General features: G+C 39.7%; 1 protein-coding gene across 1 annotated transcript in view; it reads left to right on the plus strand.

Annotated features, from left to right (window-relative positions):
- Positions 1–813: 813 nt before the first annotated feature.
- Positions 814–14990, plus strand: part of LAMC1 (laminin subunit gamma 1) — a 132650-nt gene continuing 118473 nt past the window's right edge. Inside the window, exon 1 of the mRNA XM_027868413.1 lies at positions 814–1207. Within this exon, the coding sequence (XP_027724214.1) occupies positions 814–1207 (394 nt within the window). The remainder of the gene's footprint in view (positions 1208–14990) is intronic.

The following is a 14990-nucleotide window of genomic DNA, read 5'->3' on the forward strand; positions in this document are numbered from 1 at the left end:
TCTCCCACCACCCCATTTAGAGAATTCTGGTCACAGTAACCGCCGAGGGTTCCCGGTACCCAAAGTGTCCTCTCCACCCTCGGCCCTGCCCCGCCCCGCCCCGCCCCGCCCGCCCCCTATCTCGCCGCTACTCCCTCTTCCCAACTTTCCCTTCCCTCCCAGCATGCCCCGCGAGGGCCGACCCTCCCATCCCCCCCGCGCGTCCCTCCTCCTTTCTTCTCCACGCCACCCTACCCTGCCGACCCTCACTGCCCCTCCTCCTCTTCTCACGCTCGCACCTCCCCCCCCCCCCCCCCCCCCCCGCGCCCTGATCGCGCGCGCGCACTTCGGGGCGCGAGACGCTCCCGATCCTTCCCCCCTCCCCCGATGCGGTCGCCGCGGCCGGGCCGTCCATGGCGCGCGGAGGGTGCAGGAGGAGCTCGAGGGCCGCCGCCGGCCCCTGCTGAAGGGCTGTCGGGCGACCTTTTCCGCCCGCTCGCTCTCTGCGGAGCATCTTTGTCGGGGCTCTTCGGGGGCGCGCGCGCGCGGGCACGCGCGAGGAAGTCCGGGGCCGGCGGCGGGCGGGGGTGTGGGTTAGGGTGTGGGACGGCCATCCCTGCCCGGGGGGCGGGGGGGAGAGGGGAGGGGGCGGGAGGAGGAGGAGGAGGGGGGCGGTGGCGGCCCGAGGAGGGGGTGGTTAGAGCTAGCAGCGGAGCTCCCGGAGAGGCAGGCGCTCAGGACGCAGCTCTCCCAGCGCCAGCCTCCGCCGCTGCCTCGCCAGCCTCGTCTCGCCTGTCCCCGGGCTCCCTCCCGGACCGAGCCGCGCGGAGAACGATGCGCGGGAGCCCGCCGAGGCCCCTGGCCGCGCTGGCCCCGCTGCTGGCGGCCGCGCTGCTGGCGGGCTGGGCTGCGGCAGCCATGGACGAGTGCGCGGACGAGGGCGGGCGGCCGCAGCGCTGCATGCCCGAGTTCGTCAACGCCGCCTTCAACGTGACCGTGGTGGCCACCAACACGTGCGGCGCCCCGCCCGAGGAGTACTGCGTGCAGACCGGGGTGACCGGGGTCACCAAGTCGTGTCACCTGTGCGACGCCGGGCAGCCCCACCTGGCGCACGGGGCCGCCTACCTGACCGACTACAACAACCAGGCCGACACCACCTGGTGGCAGAGCCAGACCATGCTGGCCGGGGTGCAGTACCCCAGCACCATCAACCTCACCCTGCACCTGGGTAAGCCCTGAATGCGACCCCCGAACCCCCGCCGCCGGACCCCTGCGGCCACCTCCCCAGCTGTCCGGTCAGGGCGCCTCCCTTCCGAGGTCTTCAGCTCGGGATCCCCTCCGCCCCTCTCACGACGCAATGGGGCATCCCTGTATCACAGCCTTGGGGACGCCTTCACCTCCTTGACTTTCTAGCCCAGAAATCCCTCTCCTTCCCTACAGGAGGGAGGGTTTTGCTGCCTCTTTCCACGCACAGACAGTAAAGGGTCTTCGCTAAAGGACTCGATGTGGGGGGAGGGGGAGGAGCAAGTGCCTTTTTCCTGCCCCATCCTCCCTTGTCTGTGCTGCGTTGAAACACAAATTCACTTTAAAAGTTATTGTCCCTTTATGCCTTTGAGCCTTAATTAAGGTCCACAAAACCGCTTCTATGCTAATCCTACTACGGGGAAGACAAAAGGTCTGTACCCGCTATAATTGGTGAAACAGTCTTCCGAAGTGTGTAAACGAGCCATTCTTAAGTATTTTCCCATGCTTTGATTCCAAGTGAATGTAGAAATGTTTAATCTTTTGGAAATCAGGAAAGGGGTGGATGGAAATCATTCTTTTTACTGCAAGGGGGAGGAGGTTGGGAAAAGTTTGATCTGCTGATGTATCCAAAATAGTTCCAATCTTTCAAATATTTCTTTAAATTTGTAAAAGATGTAAGCAAAACAGTAATCAGCAACAGTAGTTAAAAGCGTACGAGTTAGTTAGAAGTATCTAGATTCGTAGAATTAGAAGCTTTTTAGGGTCGGAGACCTGGTTGCATCGTATCTACCACTTAATGAAATTCCGGAGAACAAACACTCCCCTGACCTGCTCTTGTGCTGTTATTCCTAGGCAAGCTAAATCTATACAGCTGATATTCATAGACATGGTATTTCAAAATGGAAATTTGGTAGGGGGAATGCCACTTTTGCCCCTGATTGTTCCCTTCCTTTTTTTCATCAATGCATTTACTTTGGTACACTTAGCTTTCCTGAGCACAAGATTCTAAGAGAAAGTATCTGGAATACAGGAAGTGCTGCCTTTTTTTTTTTTTAAATACAACTAAAAAGTTGTAATTAGCCGGCCAGTTTTGTGAGGTGAATAGATTTCACCAATATTGAAATAAATTGTTTTGGTCTTGAGTTTTCAGGAAATCAAAATTTCTTCCGATAAACAAAATATTCACAGCAAAGAGAAAAATCTGAGGCAGCTATAATTTCAGAGATGGAGGAAGAAGTTTTAAAGTGCAGTAGAAACACTCAAAGCTATGGATAGGTTAACTTAGAACAGGTCCTTTTTGAGTAGTTTAGGTAGAAGGACTCTTCCAATTATCGTTTATAATATTACTATTGATTAGTTTTTTTCCCCAATGGCATACTTGACCTTAGCACAAAAGCAAGTTTCTGTATTTTTTTTTAACTTACCATTTTTCTTGTTTAAATTTTAGCTTAAGGAAATTCTAGGCTTGTTTTCAGTAACAAAAATAAGTCTCAGCTTGTCCATTTCTAAATTGAGAAATGTATTGTCCTCTTATGGAAAGGACCAAATTTACAAAATATTCAGTTGGAATGTCTTTTTGAAGTAGAATATTTTGCTGAAGTGAAAATGGGCCTATGTACATTTGTAGATTTGGCTTTTCTGTATTAGAATTTATATAGACTAAGGTTCTTCATTCAGACAGAACTTTAGTTATTTTATATTGATTGCTTTATTACCTATTGATTATATAGGGTTGGCTAGAGAAGATATTGGTTAACCTTTAAGATTGTTAATACAACATTATGCCTATTTAATTTTTAATATCCTTCTTGCCTTACCAGTGACCACGACACACAGATTTTTTATTCTTTGAGGTTGTCACAAAAGTCTTAGTGCAGTTTTAAATGCTGTTAAATATAGTCTTTGTGCATGTGAATTTAAGACACTAATTGCTTAATTATTTTATTTGTGAATTTTTAATCCATGAAATGTTTTGTCTCCATGTTCAGGATTTTTGTTAGAGTGAGTGATTTGTGAAAACATTTAGTCCTAAACCTCTATGGTTGAGTAATTTCTGAAAAAAAAATTATTAGCTGTTTTGGAAACTTACTGTATTCTTGAACATTTATAGCTATAAGAATCAGAGAATTTTAGAATTTAGGATGTAAGAGATAATCAGCAGGGTAAGAATGTAAGAGAGCACTGGAGAAGGGGTCAAAAAACCTGCAATCAAGATTAGACTATGTATATTCTGACTCCTGGATCACACTCTTACTTCAGTACTTTTCCTGAGGAAAATTGTTTAAATGTTTGGGGTGGGGAGGAAAATGGGTAAAAAGGGGAAAATTGTTGTGTTTTAGTTATTAAGCCTCTACTATGTGTGCTCAGCACAGTGCTTGAAGGCACATAGTAGGTAATTAATGTTTATTGCCTGAGACTGACTAAAAGAGTTTTTTTTTAATATATGGATATTAATTATTAGGTAATGTGTTTTAAAATCAGTTGAATAGAATTTTCATTGAAAGTAGGGATTCTAATTTTGTCTTTTTGGGTACTCCTTTGGAAATTAAAAAATAAGAAATTGCGAATCAAATGCACACTAGATTTTATTAAATTAATGAAGAATAGAGCTTCAGATGCCAGCTTGCATGCTGATTTTAAGAGCATCTGATATGCCTTATGAATTCAGGTTACATCACTATTTGTGCAGTTATTAAATCTTCCACGCTTTCAGTCAAATGTGCTCTGTTTTTGAGAGCATACAAATCTGCTAGATCCTGAAAACTATTTTTCTAGTGTTCTAGCTGAGACTATTTTTGAATGGACAACTCTAAAGTGAACAAAATCAGATTCATGGTGGCCACTGATGAAAGCTATTTGAACTGGTATCTTTTTTCTTGGAATGATACATTTCCCAAAGGAAAGCAAGTCCAAATTATGTTGTTGTCACATTTATCACCATCTGTTGTAGGAAAGCCAGGAATCAACAGTTGATTCTGCAAGAGCCAATTTTAAATGCCATATACAGTAATTCATAGTGCTGTGTATTGTCGGATATAATTAGCTGCCATTGCTGTGGGAGCCAGCACTGTACTTCTTAACTGCTGGATGTTAGAGCTGTTAGTCAGGTGCTGTTCTTTCAAAGAAGAATTTTTTTTTTTAATTTAACTTCTATCTATAAGAAAAGTATGACCTCTTTGTTTTTAAGTGACAATTTTACCCATATCTGAAAGATAATTGATAGATTATATAGCTAGAGGTTTTTCTGTTATAAAATAACCTCATTTGTTAATTTAATAATCCTGGATGAAAACTTGGGATAAGGGGCCATGATCTTTGAAAGAGTTCTGAAAATAATTAAAAATCAGGCTCCCTTTTAAAGATGAAAGTTTTGAGAGATGGTGGTACAGTGTAGAACTGACATCTGAAGATTAGAAAAAAAGCCTTAAAATTAACATTCAAACTAGATTGGAATGCTTTTTAAATACATATTAAACAGTGATGGGATGAGGCATTTGTAGCTACATTTGAATGTTGCATTATGAGTTTAAATTGGAATGATTGACATATAGCAATGGTTTATTCTGTATTTGGTTCAAGAAATGTTTAACTGAAGAAATAGGAAATTTTTCAAGGAAACTTTTGGAGGTTTGGTTCAATCTAGATTTCAGAATGACTTGCTGAGCACTTCAGTGACTTCACTGTGGTATTTGTAGAGCCCTGAGGGAAACTCTATTTTAGTTAGTCTCAGGAAGGCTTGATTTACATTTTGCAGGTTTCAACAGGAGTAGTTAAAAGACATCAACTTCTTCTATGGCAACCAGTTCGGTGTAGTTATATAAAGTTGTTTTAAAACCCCTCTCCTTTGAGTCATCAGTTTTCATTAAATCACCCTATTTTTCTAAGTGAGAGAGGCATGGGGGCAGTATAGAGCCAAACATTTGATTTCTGATGGGGTTGCACATAGCACCCCTCTCACCCTTATAGCTGCATTATTCAGCATTCAAAGTTCATTAACTATTTGAGGTCTCTTTACCATGTGTCTTGAGTGTCTTTGCAGGATACAAAATTGTTTGTCATGGACTCCTGTCCTTGGGGAGTTTACAGATTCAATAATTGGAACCTATGTCTCCTTTTATTATTTGGCGTAGCCATTTGACAAACAATACTCAGTAAAATGATTTTTTTTTTTTTTTTAACACATCATAGTGGAATTTTCGTCCTAGGCTAATTAAGACTGTAGAGCAGACCGTTGGACATTTGGGCTGCTATTCTAAAGTTTCTATGTGATTCTTATTTATCATATTACTGAAATAAATGCTTTGTTATTGGCATCATCTTTCATTTAGATTTTCCTGAGATTCAGCCAGCTATCATGGCTAGTCTTAAATATAGATTGTAGTTATTCATATTAGTCAAAATTAATAAAGCTTAGATTTCTGAAAAAAAAATCATAGATGTTGACATAGAATTTTTTATATCCTTCTTTTGCACATCACCCTTAAATTTTAATATGGTGTTTGAGATTATTTTTCCTTAAAAATGGACATTAGAGAATTTTATTTTTATGGGTCATTCATATGTTTGATTCTTAAAATAGATACTTAGTTTTAACTATATACTGTAAATGGCACTGCTTTTATTTTGGGTATGGGCAGGATTTAAAGGAAGGCCTGGGGTGTTAACTTGCTTTTTCAAATTTTGTCACAGATAAGAAGTCCTAAGGTTCAACAAAAAGTACTTCAAATTTTATAGTGCTTAAACAAGTGAGTAATTTGCACATGATGTTGCCTGATTCATTAGACAAATCTTTCCTTTGCTCATGTATTTAGCTCTAATGGACACTCTGGGACCACCTCATTTTAGTTTTAGGAGAAAAGTGCCAAAACTAAGAGATCTGTTTTCACTTTTAAAAAATTCTCTAGAGAAGATTAAAAGAAAAGATGATTTACCTTTTTTGATTTTACCTGTGACCTTGGACAAGTCAAGGAAGCTCTCCTCCTGTTAAAGAATTGGGCTAGATGACCTCTAAGGTCTATTCTCACTCTAATTCTGTGGTCCTCTCTTGAAGTAACTATTTCCAAGTGCAAAATAGTGATTTTTTTGTGTGACTTTTGTTACTTTGCCTCTCTTGTTTGCACTAACATACAGAATCTGCTTCTTTGGTCAGAGGTCATTGGATCGTAGATTTGGAGTTGGAAGGGATCTCAGAGATTTAGTTTAACCAAAGAGCGTTGGCTCTGTAGTCAGAGGCCTTGAGTTCAGATCCCCATTCTGATGGTTATTACTATGTGTGTGAGCCCAGATTTCCTCATCTGTAAACTGAGAGGGTGGATTAGGTGGCCTTTAGGCTCCTTCCTGATGTAGATCCATTAACTTAGATTCTAATTCAGGTCAAGTTCAGTGCTCTTCACTGCCTCCCATTTTTTCCTCTCTATTATCTTTGTAGATGATAAAATTAGATGTTTACTCATTTTGGGCTGAATTTGACAGCTGCTACATTAGTAGAGGTGACCAGAGAAATCATTTATAGGAATGTTTCTGAATTCTTTTAGTGTTGTACCAGACTGTAGTGTGACACTCACTACATCTGCTTCTCTTTCAGTAGGATCTGCCATGGAGCCAGCCTAAAATAACCAGGGATGCAGTCACCCTTGTGTTGCAAATTACATATTCATGAAGCAGAATAAAACAGACTGTCTTTTTATTAGAGGAGCTCCAATATCTCTTTGGGTAGGAGGAGGTGATGGCAAGGAAGGGAAATAAATTTGAAAACTTAAATTTTTTTTTTCCTTAAAGCTTTAAGGAATTACAGGCTTCTTTGTTTCTAAGTTTATATCCCCCCACCTTCATACTCAAATAGAAATGGGGACCATCAAACTATACAGAAAATCCTAGTCACAGATCGACTTAGAAAATCACATATTAACATTATGTTTTATTGTATTTTTATTTATTTTATTAAATATTTCCCAATTACTTTTTAATCTTGTTTGGGCTGTACTTAGGAATATTGTGGGCTGAGTGGTAGAAGTGGAGGCAGTGAGCTTAGACAACATTTTCATGACTAAAACTGCTTTCTCCAAAGTTATCAGTGATCGTTTACTTGCCAAATTTGGTTATCTCGTCTTAGTCCTAATTTTTCTTGACCTTTCTCCTGTATTTGGCATCTAGGCTCTCCTCTTCCCTGTATACTATTTCTCTGGGTTTTCATGACACCATTCTCTCCTATCTTACCTTCCATCTGTCTTACTACTGCTTCTTGGTGTATCTACTTTTCTGGCTCTTCCATACCATGCTGAGTAACTGTGGGTGTTTCCCAAGGTCCTGTATTTGGCCTCGTCTCTTTATATTCTCTCTCTTAGTACCATCATCATCAGCTGTCAGGATTTTAACTATCTATCTATCATCTCTAGGCACACTGCTGTCTCGGTCTCCATATCCATTCCCAGTTTCTCCTAAGAACTTCAGTCTCACCAATTGCTTATTCATCTTTTTAAACTGGATATTCAGTAGACATCTTAAACCTAATGTGTCTAAAACTGAACCTCATTATCTTCCCGCCTCCTATCCTCAAACATTCCCTATGTCTGTTGAAGGCATCACTGTTCTTCCACTGTCTCAGGTTCCTAATTTTGGTATTATTCTTGACTCTACCCTCCCTCACCCCACACATACAGTCAGTCGTCAAGTCTTGCCATTTCTGCCTTCGGAACATCTCTGTGACTCCTTCTCTCCCGTATCAACTCTTGCTCAGGTTATTGCAACAGCCTCCTAATTGGTCTGCCTGTCTCAAGTCTCTCCCCACTTCAGAACATTGTTACCAAAGTAATTTTCTTTTAAGTGTAGATTTGACCATGTGACTCCCCTACTCAGCCTATTCTAGTGTCTTTCTGTTGCCTCTAAAATAAAATAAAGGCTCTTTTGTTGATTACCTTTTATAACCTTGCCCCAGTCTACCTTTCCAGCTTCATTGGACAATACTCCCATCTCTTGCACTCAGCATTTGAATCTAACTGACCTTCATTGTGTTCATCACACTTGACATTCCATCTCCGGTCTCTGTGTCTTTGTTCTGGCCATCCTGCATGCTTAGAATGTACTCCCTCCTTCCATCCACCTCATAAAGTCTCTTTAAGATGGAGCTCAGGCACCATCTTTTGCATGAAGCCTTCCTTTCCTGACTTCCTCCATCTCTCTAACTGCTTGTGCCTTCCCTCCCAAACTACCTTGTATTTAACTATTTTGTGTGCATATATATTTATCAGCTTTATTCTTTGTTTTGTGTTTTTATATGTACTTGTCTCCTTCATTATAAAGTAAGTTCATTATGAGTTAGTATTATTATCTTTGTACTTGCACAGTGCTTGGCATATAGTAGGTACTTAATAAATACTTGATAGTGATTGAAAAGACAAGTTAACTGAGTTTAAGTGATAGTACATTTAGGTTTGCTTTTAGAAATCTTGCACCTTTTTTGATTTTTATTTTTTTTTCTATGTGGTATTGGATCTGAAGAGGAAACCTGGGATTCACAGTTAGCAATCATTCAAAGAAACCTTGAAGATCATCTAGTTCAGCCCCTTCTTTTTACTGATGAGGAAACAGATTTAAAGAATTTAAGTGATTTTCCCAAGGTCCTGTGGCAAGTTAATGACAGGGCTCCTGTTTGAAACTAGGTCTCCTGCTATTCCAGCAGTCTAGTGTTCTTTCCATTACACCATGCCCTCTTCTCTAGCTCCCTGTCTACTGACTGGTTTATTGGGAAGGTACGTGGAGAAAACTTGTGGAAAAGCATCCAAGTAAGCACCAATGTATTGGTAAGAGGTAGACTATGTAGTGGTTTGCCTGAGCTTGCTATGTAGGAAGTGTGCTGAAAGTACAGCTGCTTTTTGTCTTTTTGCCTTACTTTAAGCAGGTAATGGTTTTGGTTGATAACTGTGGTTTGAAGTGGTGAAATAACAGGTTTCTCTGTGGTTTGGGTGCACATTCAAGGAATTCTTTAAGACTGTTTCTGCTTGGTATGTGTTCTGGTCAAAAGTGTGCCTTTTCTACAACTTGTCATTTAACTCTGTGGTGAAAGCCAAAACATTTTTTCCTCTCAAATTGGCTATGAAAGATGCTTTCCAGACTCTTGTTTTGTTCGTCAAACAGTCAACAAACATTTATTAGCGGGTACTATGTACTGGGGATATAAAGATAAAAATGAAACTACTTGGACTCAAGGTGGTTACAGTCTTTTAGGGGGAGAAGGACACAACATGTCATAAATATGTTCAAAATAAAATGTAATTATTTTGTGGAAGACACTAGCAGCTAAGGGATTAAAACAGATGATGTAGAAAGTGAACGTTTGAAGTGAGTTTTAAAGGAAACATGGGGATTCTTTTAAACTGAATTTAGCCAAAGCTAAATAAGTCAAGCATTTCCATATGTCTCCCATATTTTCCCCAACTTTCCCTCTCACCTCCAGTGAAAGGAAAGTAAAACCCTTGTATGCAATATGTATTGTCAAGTAAAACAAATCCCTTTGTTGACCATGTCTGAAAATGTGTGTGTCATTTTGCACCTTGAATTTATTACTACTCTCTGTCAAGAGGTGGGGAGCCAGTTTCTTCACTGGTGCTTTGGAATAGTGTCAGTTATTGGATTGATTAGTTTTATAAAGTCTTTCAAATTTGGGACTGTAACGTGCATGATGGTCCAGCAAAGGAGCCTGAGGAAGAGCAATTAAGCGGGTGGGAGGAAGAACCAAAAGAGAGCAGTGTCACAAAAACCCAGAAAGGAGAGTATTTTGTGAGAGGAGCGTGGTCAGCAGAATTAATGCTTCATAGAGGTCAAGATATCTTGGTAATTTTTGCAAGAGCAGTTTGATTTAAAGTTGGAAATCAAATTTCAGAGGATGGAAAAATGAGGCAAGGGGAAATGGAGACAAACAGAGACTGCTTTTTTTCTGGGACTTTGGCTGTGGAAGGGAAGGGAGATACAGGATGATAACTTGAGGAGATGGCACTGTCTAATGAGCTTTGCTAAGTAAAAGCTGTTCTTATACATCTTAGGGGCAGCCGCTCTTTCATTGTTGTGAATTTTTACTCCAATGTTTTGGGTTTTTTTCCCAATTCAACTTTGTTAAACTTTGTTTCAAGTCCAACACAATGCAAGGATTCCGTCCTATACCACGTTACGTGTTCTCCATTTTCTTGGCTTATGATGATAATAAAAATGCCGAACAAAAGCCTTTGATTAGTTAATTGGACAATTGGTGTGGAAAGCGCTTTACTCAAGAATTTATGTATGTAGCTCTCTGGACAAAAGCTCCATAACATGTGCTGTTGAGGATACAAAAGAAGTTGAAGCTTTATCCCTTACCCTGTAGGAGCTTAGAGTCTATTTCGGGAAGTAAAACGTGACCTCATGTGTTTAATTACTGTAAGATAATAAGGTCACATAGTAAGAACTTGGTAAAATGATGAAGATTAAATAACATGGTTTGGGATTAGTCAAAAAACACTTCTCGGTCTGATTGTTTACCTGGTCTTGGAAGAACTAACAAATGGATCAATAAGGCTTTTTTTTTTTTTTTTTTTTGTAGTGAGGGGAATGGGGGTTAATGGCCTGCCCCAAGTCCTTCAGCTAGTATGTGTCAAGTGTTTGGTTTGAGGCTGGATTTGAACTCAGGTCGTCCTGACTTAAGGGCTGGTGCTCTATCCACTGCGCCACCTGGCTGCCACTCAATAAGGGGAATTTTCGAATCACCTACTATGTGCCAGACACTGCTACATGCTGGGACTTGAACAAGAGTGAAACAGTCCCTTCTCTGAAGAATCTTTTAAGTTCTAATTCTGTTGAGGGGAATGACACATACACAAATAAATATATACAAAATAAATATATGGTAACTTGACGTGAGTGGGTAGGGAGGAATTAGCCCTGGGGGAGGTGTGTGTGTGTGTCTGTCTGTGTGTCTCTGTCTGTCTGTGTCTGTGTAAAGGCACAATGATAGGAGATGAAATGCATGTGAATTGTTTGTAAGTTGGCCTGGATGTCTAGAATGTGAATATGTGAAGGAGAGTTATGTATAGTAAACCTTGAAGGATAGATTGAAGCTTTTTTGTGAATGACTTTTTTCAGTTAATTGAAATTGAATCACAAGAAACAATATTCATTGAAGGACATAGATTGGTATAGAGAAGAGGTTCTAAATATGGTGTCTGCGATCTTGTTTTTAAGAATATTTTGATAATTGTATTTCAGCATAATAGATTTTCCTTTGTAATCCTTTTTTATTGTATGCATTTAAAAATGTTCCAGGAAAGAGCCCATAGCCTCAAAATGGGTTAAGAATCCCTGGTATAAAATAGAGCTGGTTGGGAGGACATTCTTGGAAGGAGAACCAGCAAGTTGTCAAGGCAGCTTTCAAAGAGTTGTGTGGTTGAAAGTTGGAAGCAGTGTGATACAGGAGAAAGAATACTATACTTAGTCAGAGAGCCTCAGTGTGGATCATGGTTGTGTTATTCCCTGAATGAACATGGACAGCCCACTTAACTCATCAGTTTACTAGAATGGTGCTAGATTGAAGTCCCTTTCAATTCTAAATCTTTCTTATGAAAGGTGAGTTTGAATATGTGTTGGAGAGGAGAAGCTATTGATGGAGAGTCTTGGATAAGAGCTAGGATAAGCAGTTTTTTAGATTGGATTTTAAGAGGAAAACATCAAAACAAAGAACAAACCACCTTTTTCTTAGTCAGAACACTATTTACCCTATATAGTCTGTTTTTTTAAGAAAAAAGGCCAAAATTGTGAAAGTCTTGTTGGTTATTGGGTGGTGGTGGTGAAGGACAATTTTTTCTTCATATTTAACTTTCCTCTTTTAGTTAGAGTACTGCTTATGTGTGGTTCTATAGCTTCGTTGCCATGACTTGGGGTACCTGTAAAACAACATGGTTGGATAGGAAAACCTTCAAGCAGTTAATTTTTTTAAAGAGGAATTTCCAAGGAATTCATCAAACTGTAGATTTAAGCCTTGGGATTTGTCAGTGTATCTTGATAGGAAAAATGCGTTACTGTAACCCATTTCCTGAAAGTAGTTAATGCTTTTATTTTATCCAAGGAAATGCTACCTTATGTCCTTCCTACCTTATCCAGAACTCCTTCCTGACAGTGAGAAATGCTGAATCTAGTTCAGTTTCTGACTTTTATCTGACATCACTAAAGATAAAACTGCCTTAACTAGTGCCCCAGGTTCTATTTAGTTTCCCCTTTATTGAAAGTTAATTCTAATTTTTAACCGGGCTTCAGGCAGTTTGATGCTACTTTGTTCACTGGGGTGGGGGTGGGGGTCAGGAAAGAAGAGAGGGAAGCAACAAATAAGTAAATAAAAGATTTTCCACTAGGATCCCCAAAGACTTGTTCTAGCACTGCCCTTTGACTTTTTTCCCCACATTTCTACTTTTCAGACTAAAAAATCATGAAAAATAGTGGTAGTCTTGTTGTGTATATAAAAGATAACAGAGAGGTTCTGACACTCCTTAATACTCAACTAATGCTCAGCCACATGTTGTGTGTTTTAAAAACATTAGCTCAGCTCTTTGATGAAAAATTCATAGTTCCCATTTGCTAAAATTTAATTATTTGTTTTCTCTTCCTTCTCCTTCACCTTGTCCTGCTGGTGTACAAATGTGTGCATTTTTCCTTAGTTCTTCCAAAACTAGGAAGCAAAACTCAAGAACTCAGATTTTTTTTTTCCTAAACCACTTTCCTGTCCTCCCCGCCCCCCCCCAAGCTTCTTTTCAATAGAACTTTACAAGGCCTGAGTTAACTTATTATATGACCAGCAGTATATGAGTCACTGGTCTTCGCTTTTAAACAGACAAGCTATATACATATTATACATATATTTGTGAAATGTGCTACCATTTTCTCACTCATGGTGATTTTTTTTTTCTTTGGAATTCATGGGCCCATTTTCCTTTTCTTCATTTTGTGGAGGAGGGCAGTAGGAATGGCCCCTTTACACAGAGTTGCTAAAGGAGTGCTGAGCACTGGGTAACTGCATAAAAAACTTATGTCTGAAACACTGGTTATGTAAGACTACATATATATATTTTTTCTTGGTTCTTTTCTTTTGGCTTTCTCAAAAGAGAACAAAGGAATTCTAACTTGTGTCCTAGAAAAAGAGGCTCCCAGTCTTTGAAAAGGGAGACTTAATGAAAATTGAGTAACTTTTATTATGCTTACAATTAGTTGTATGTGCTTACACACCACAGCAATGATGGCTAGGTGAGGAAGGAAACAAATCCTGCTTAGAATTATGGCTAAAGTGTATGAATTACTTGGAAATTTTTGATGTTTTTACCTAGAACTGTTAAAGAATCAGCAGCTACAAGGATAGTAATTGGATTTTAATAAACAATCTCATCTCATTAGGATACTTTTCTTTCTCATTTAAATATTTTTTAGGTGCCTAAGGTTCTACTGTGTTAGGGGCCATCTGTATGAAGATGAATAATTGATATTTATATAGTGCTTTAAGGTTTACAAATCAGTGTACATAAATTCTCATTTGGCCCTCACAATGGTCCTGTAAGGTCATTATCCCCATTTAGGGAAGCAGACTCAGAGGATCTCAAAGTCTTGGTGGGAGACATAAATCTACAAGTAATATATAAATTAGAATGTTTTAAGTTCATAAAAGAGATACAGAGTTTGGTAAATAATTCAGAGAGAGAGAGATCACTTCTGATTTGGGGAAAATGGCACCAGAGATGGACACTCAAGGAAGGGAAGAGTTTCAATAAGCAGAGATTTATTATTGAGAAGTTGGAGTTGGTGGAGGGAGTTCATTCCAGGTATGGAGTATAAATGAGCCACCTGCAGGGAAAAATATAGGGGGATAGCAGGTAATGAAGTTGGGGTGGAAGATAGGGTGCATGTGTGAAAAGAGGTAGCATATGAGATGCTTCCTTCTTTTGGTTTCTTTTTGATTGTTCAGGGGCTGGAGCATTGCACTTGGAATCAGAAGACCTGAGTTCAAATCCTTTGTCAGACTTTGCTTGCTTTGTGACTCTGGGAAAGTTACTTTTTTCAGCCTCAGTTTCCTTATCTGTAAAATAGGGATAATAATAGCATCAACCTCACAGGGTTGTTATGAGGACAAAATGAAATGACATATGTAAAATGCTTTGCAAACCTAAAAGCACTATATACATACTCTTGTATGACTTATGTACTATTTGAAACCATTTGTAAATAATATCAAATATTTAGACTCTCCCTCTCATTTTTGTGGGAACTTATAAAGATTATGTGTGTGCTATATAGCTTTCATGAAGATTTTTCAAGTTTATCCTCATTAGACTTAGTTTCAGTGTCTATAGCCAGCAAGTTATTTTTTTTAAAATAGGATTTGAGTTCAATGGGATTTATTTAATTTAAAGAGATTTTAGTGATTTTTAAGGAACATTCTTTTAATTTTTATATTTGTTCATTAATTTTCCCAGGGTTGGCTGCTCTTTTCCAAGTGGTATCTAGTTTCTCTAGTCCCATAATTAGAGTGATTTTTCCTTTTTTTTTTTTTTTTTTGGTTTTTAAAGGAAGTTGGGGTTAATGACTTGCCCAGGGTCACACAGCTAGTATTCCCATTGTTTTTGGTTTTGAGTTTAGGGAGAAAGTTGAATGTAAAAGAAAGTAGTTTATTTTATTTACCTTGATTTTGTGACTGCCTTTCCATAGAAACAGGGTTATATTCTATAGGGATAAGTTTCTGTTAGAGTATCCCTGTGGATAGT

The sequence above is a fragment of the Vombatus ursinus genome, unplaced genomic scaffold (genome assembly GCF_900497805.2).
Source record: "Vombatus ursinus unplaced genomic scaffold, bare-nosed wombat genome assembly UNPS02014789.1, whole genome shotgun sequence".
NCBI lineage: Eukaryota > Metazoa > Chordata > Mammalia > Diprotodontia > Vombatidae > Vombatus > Vombatus ursinus.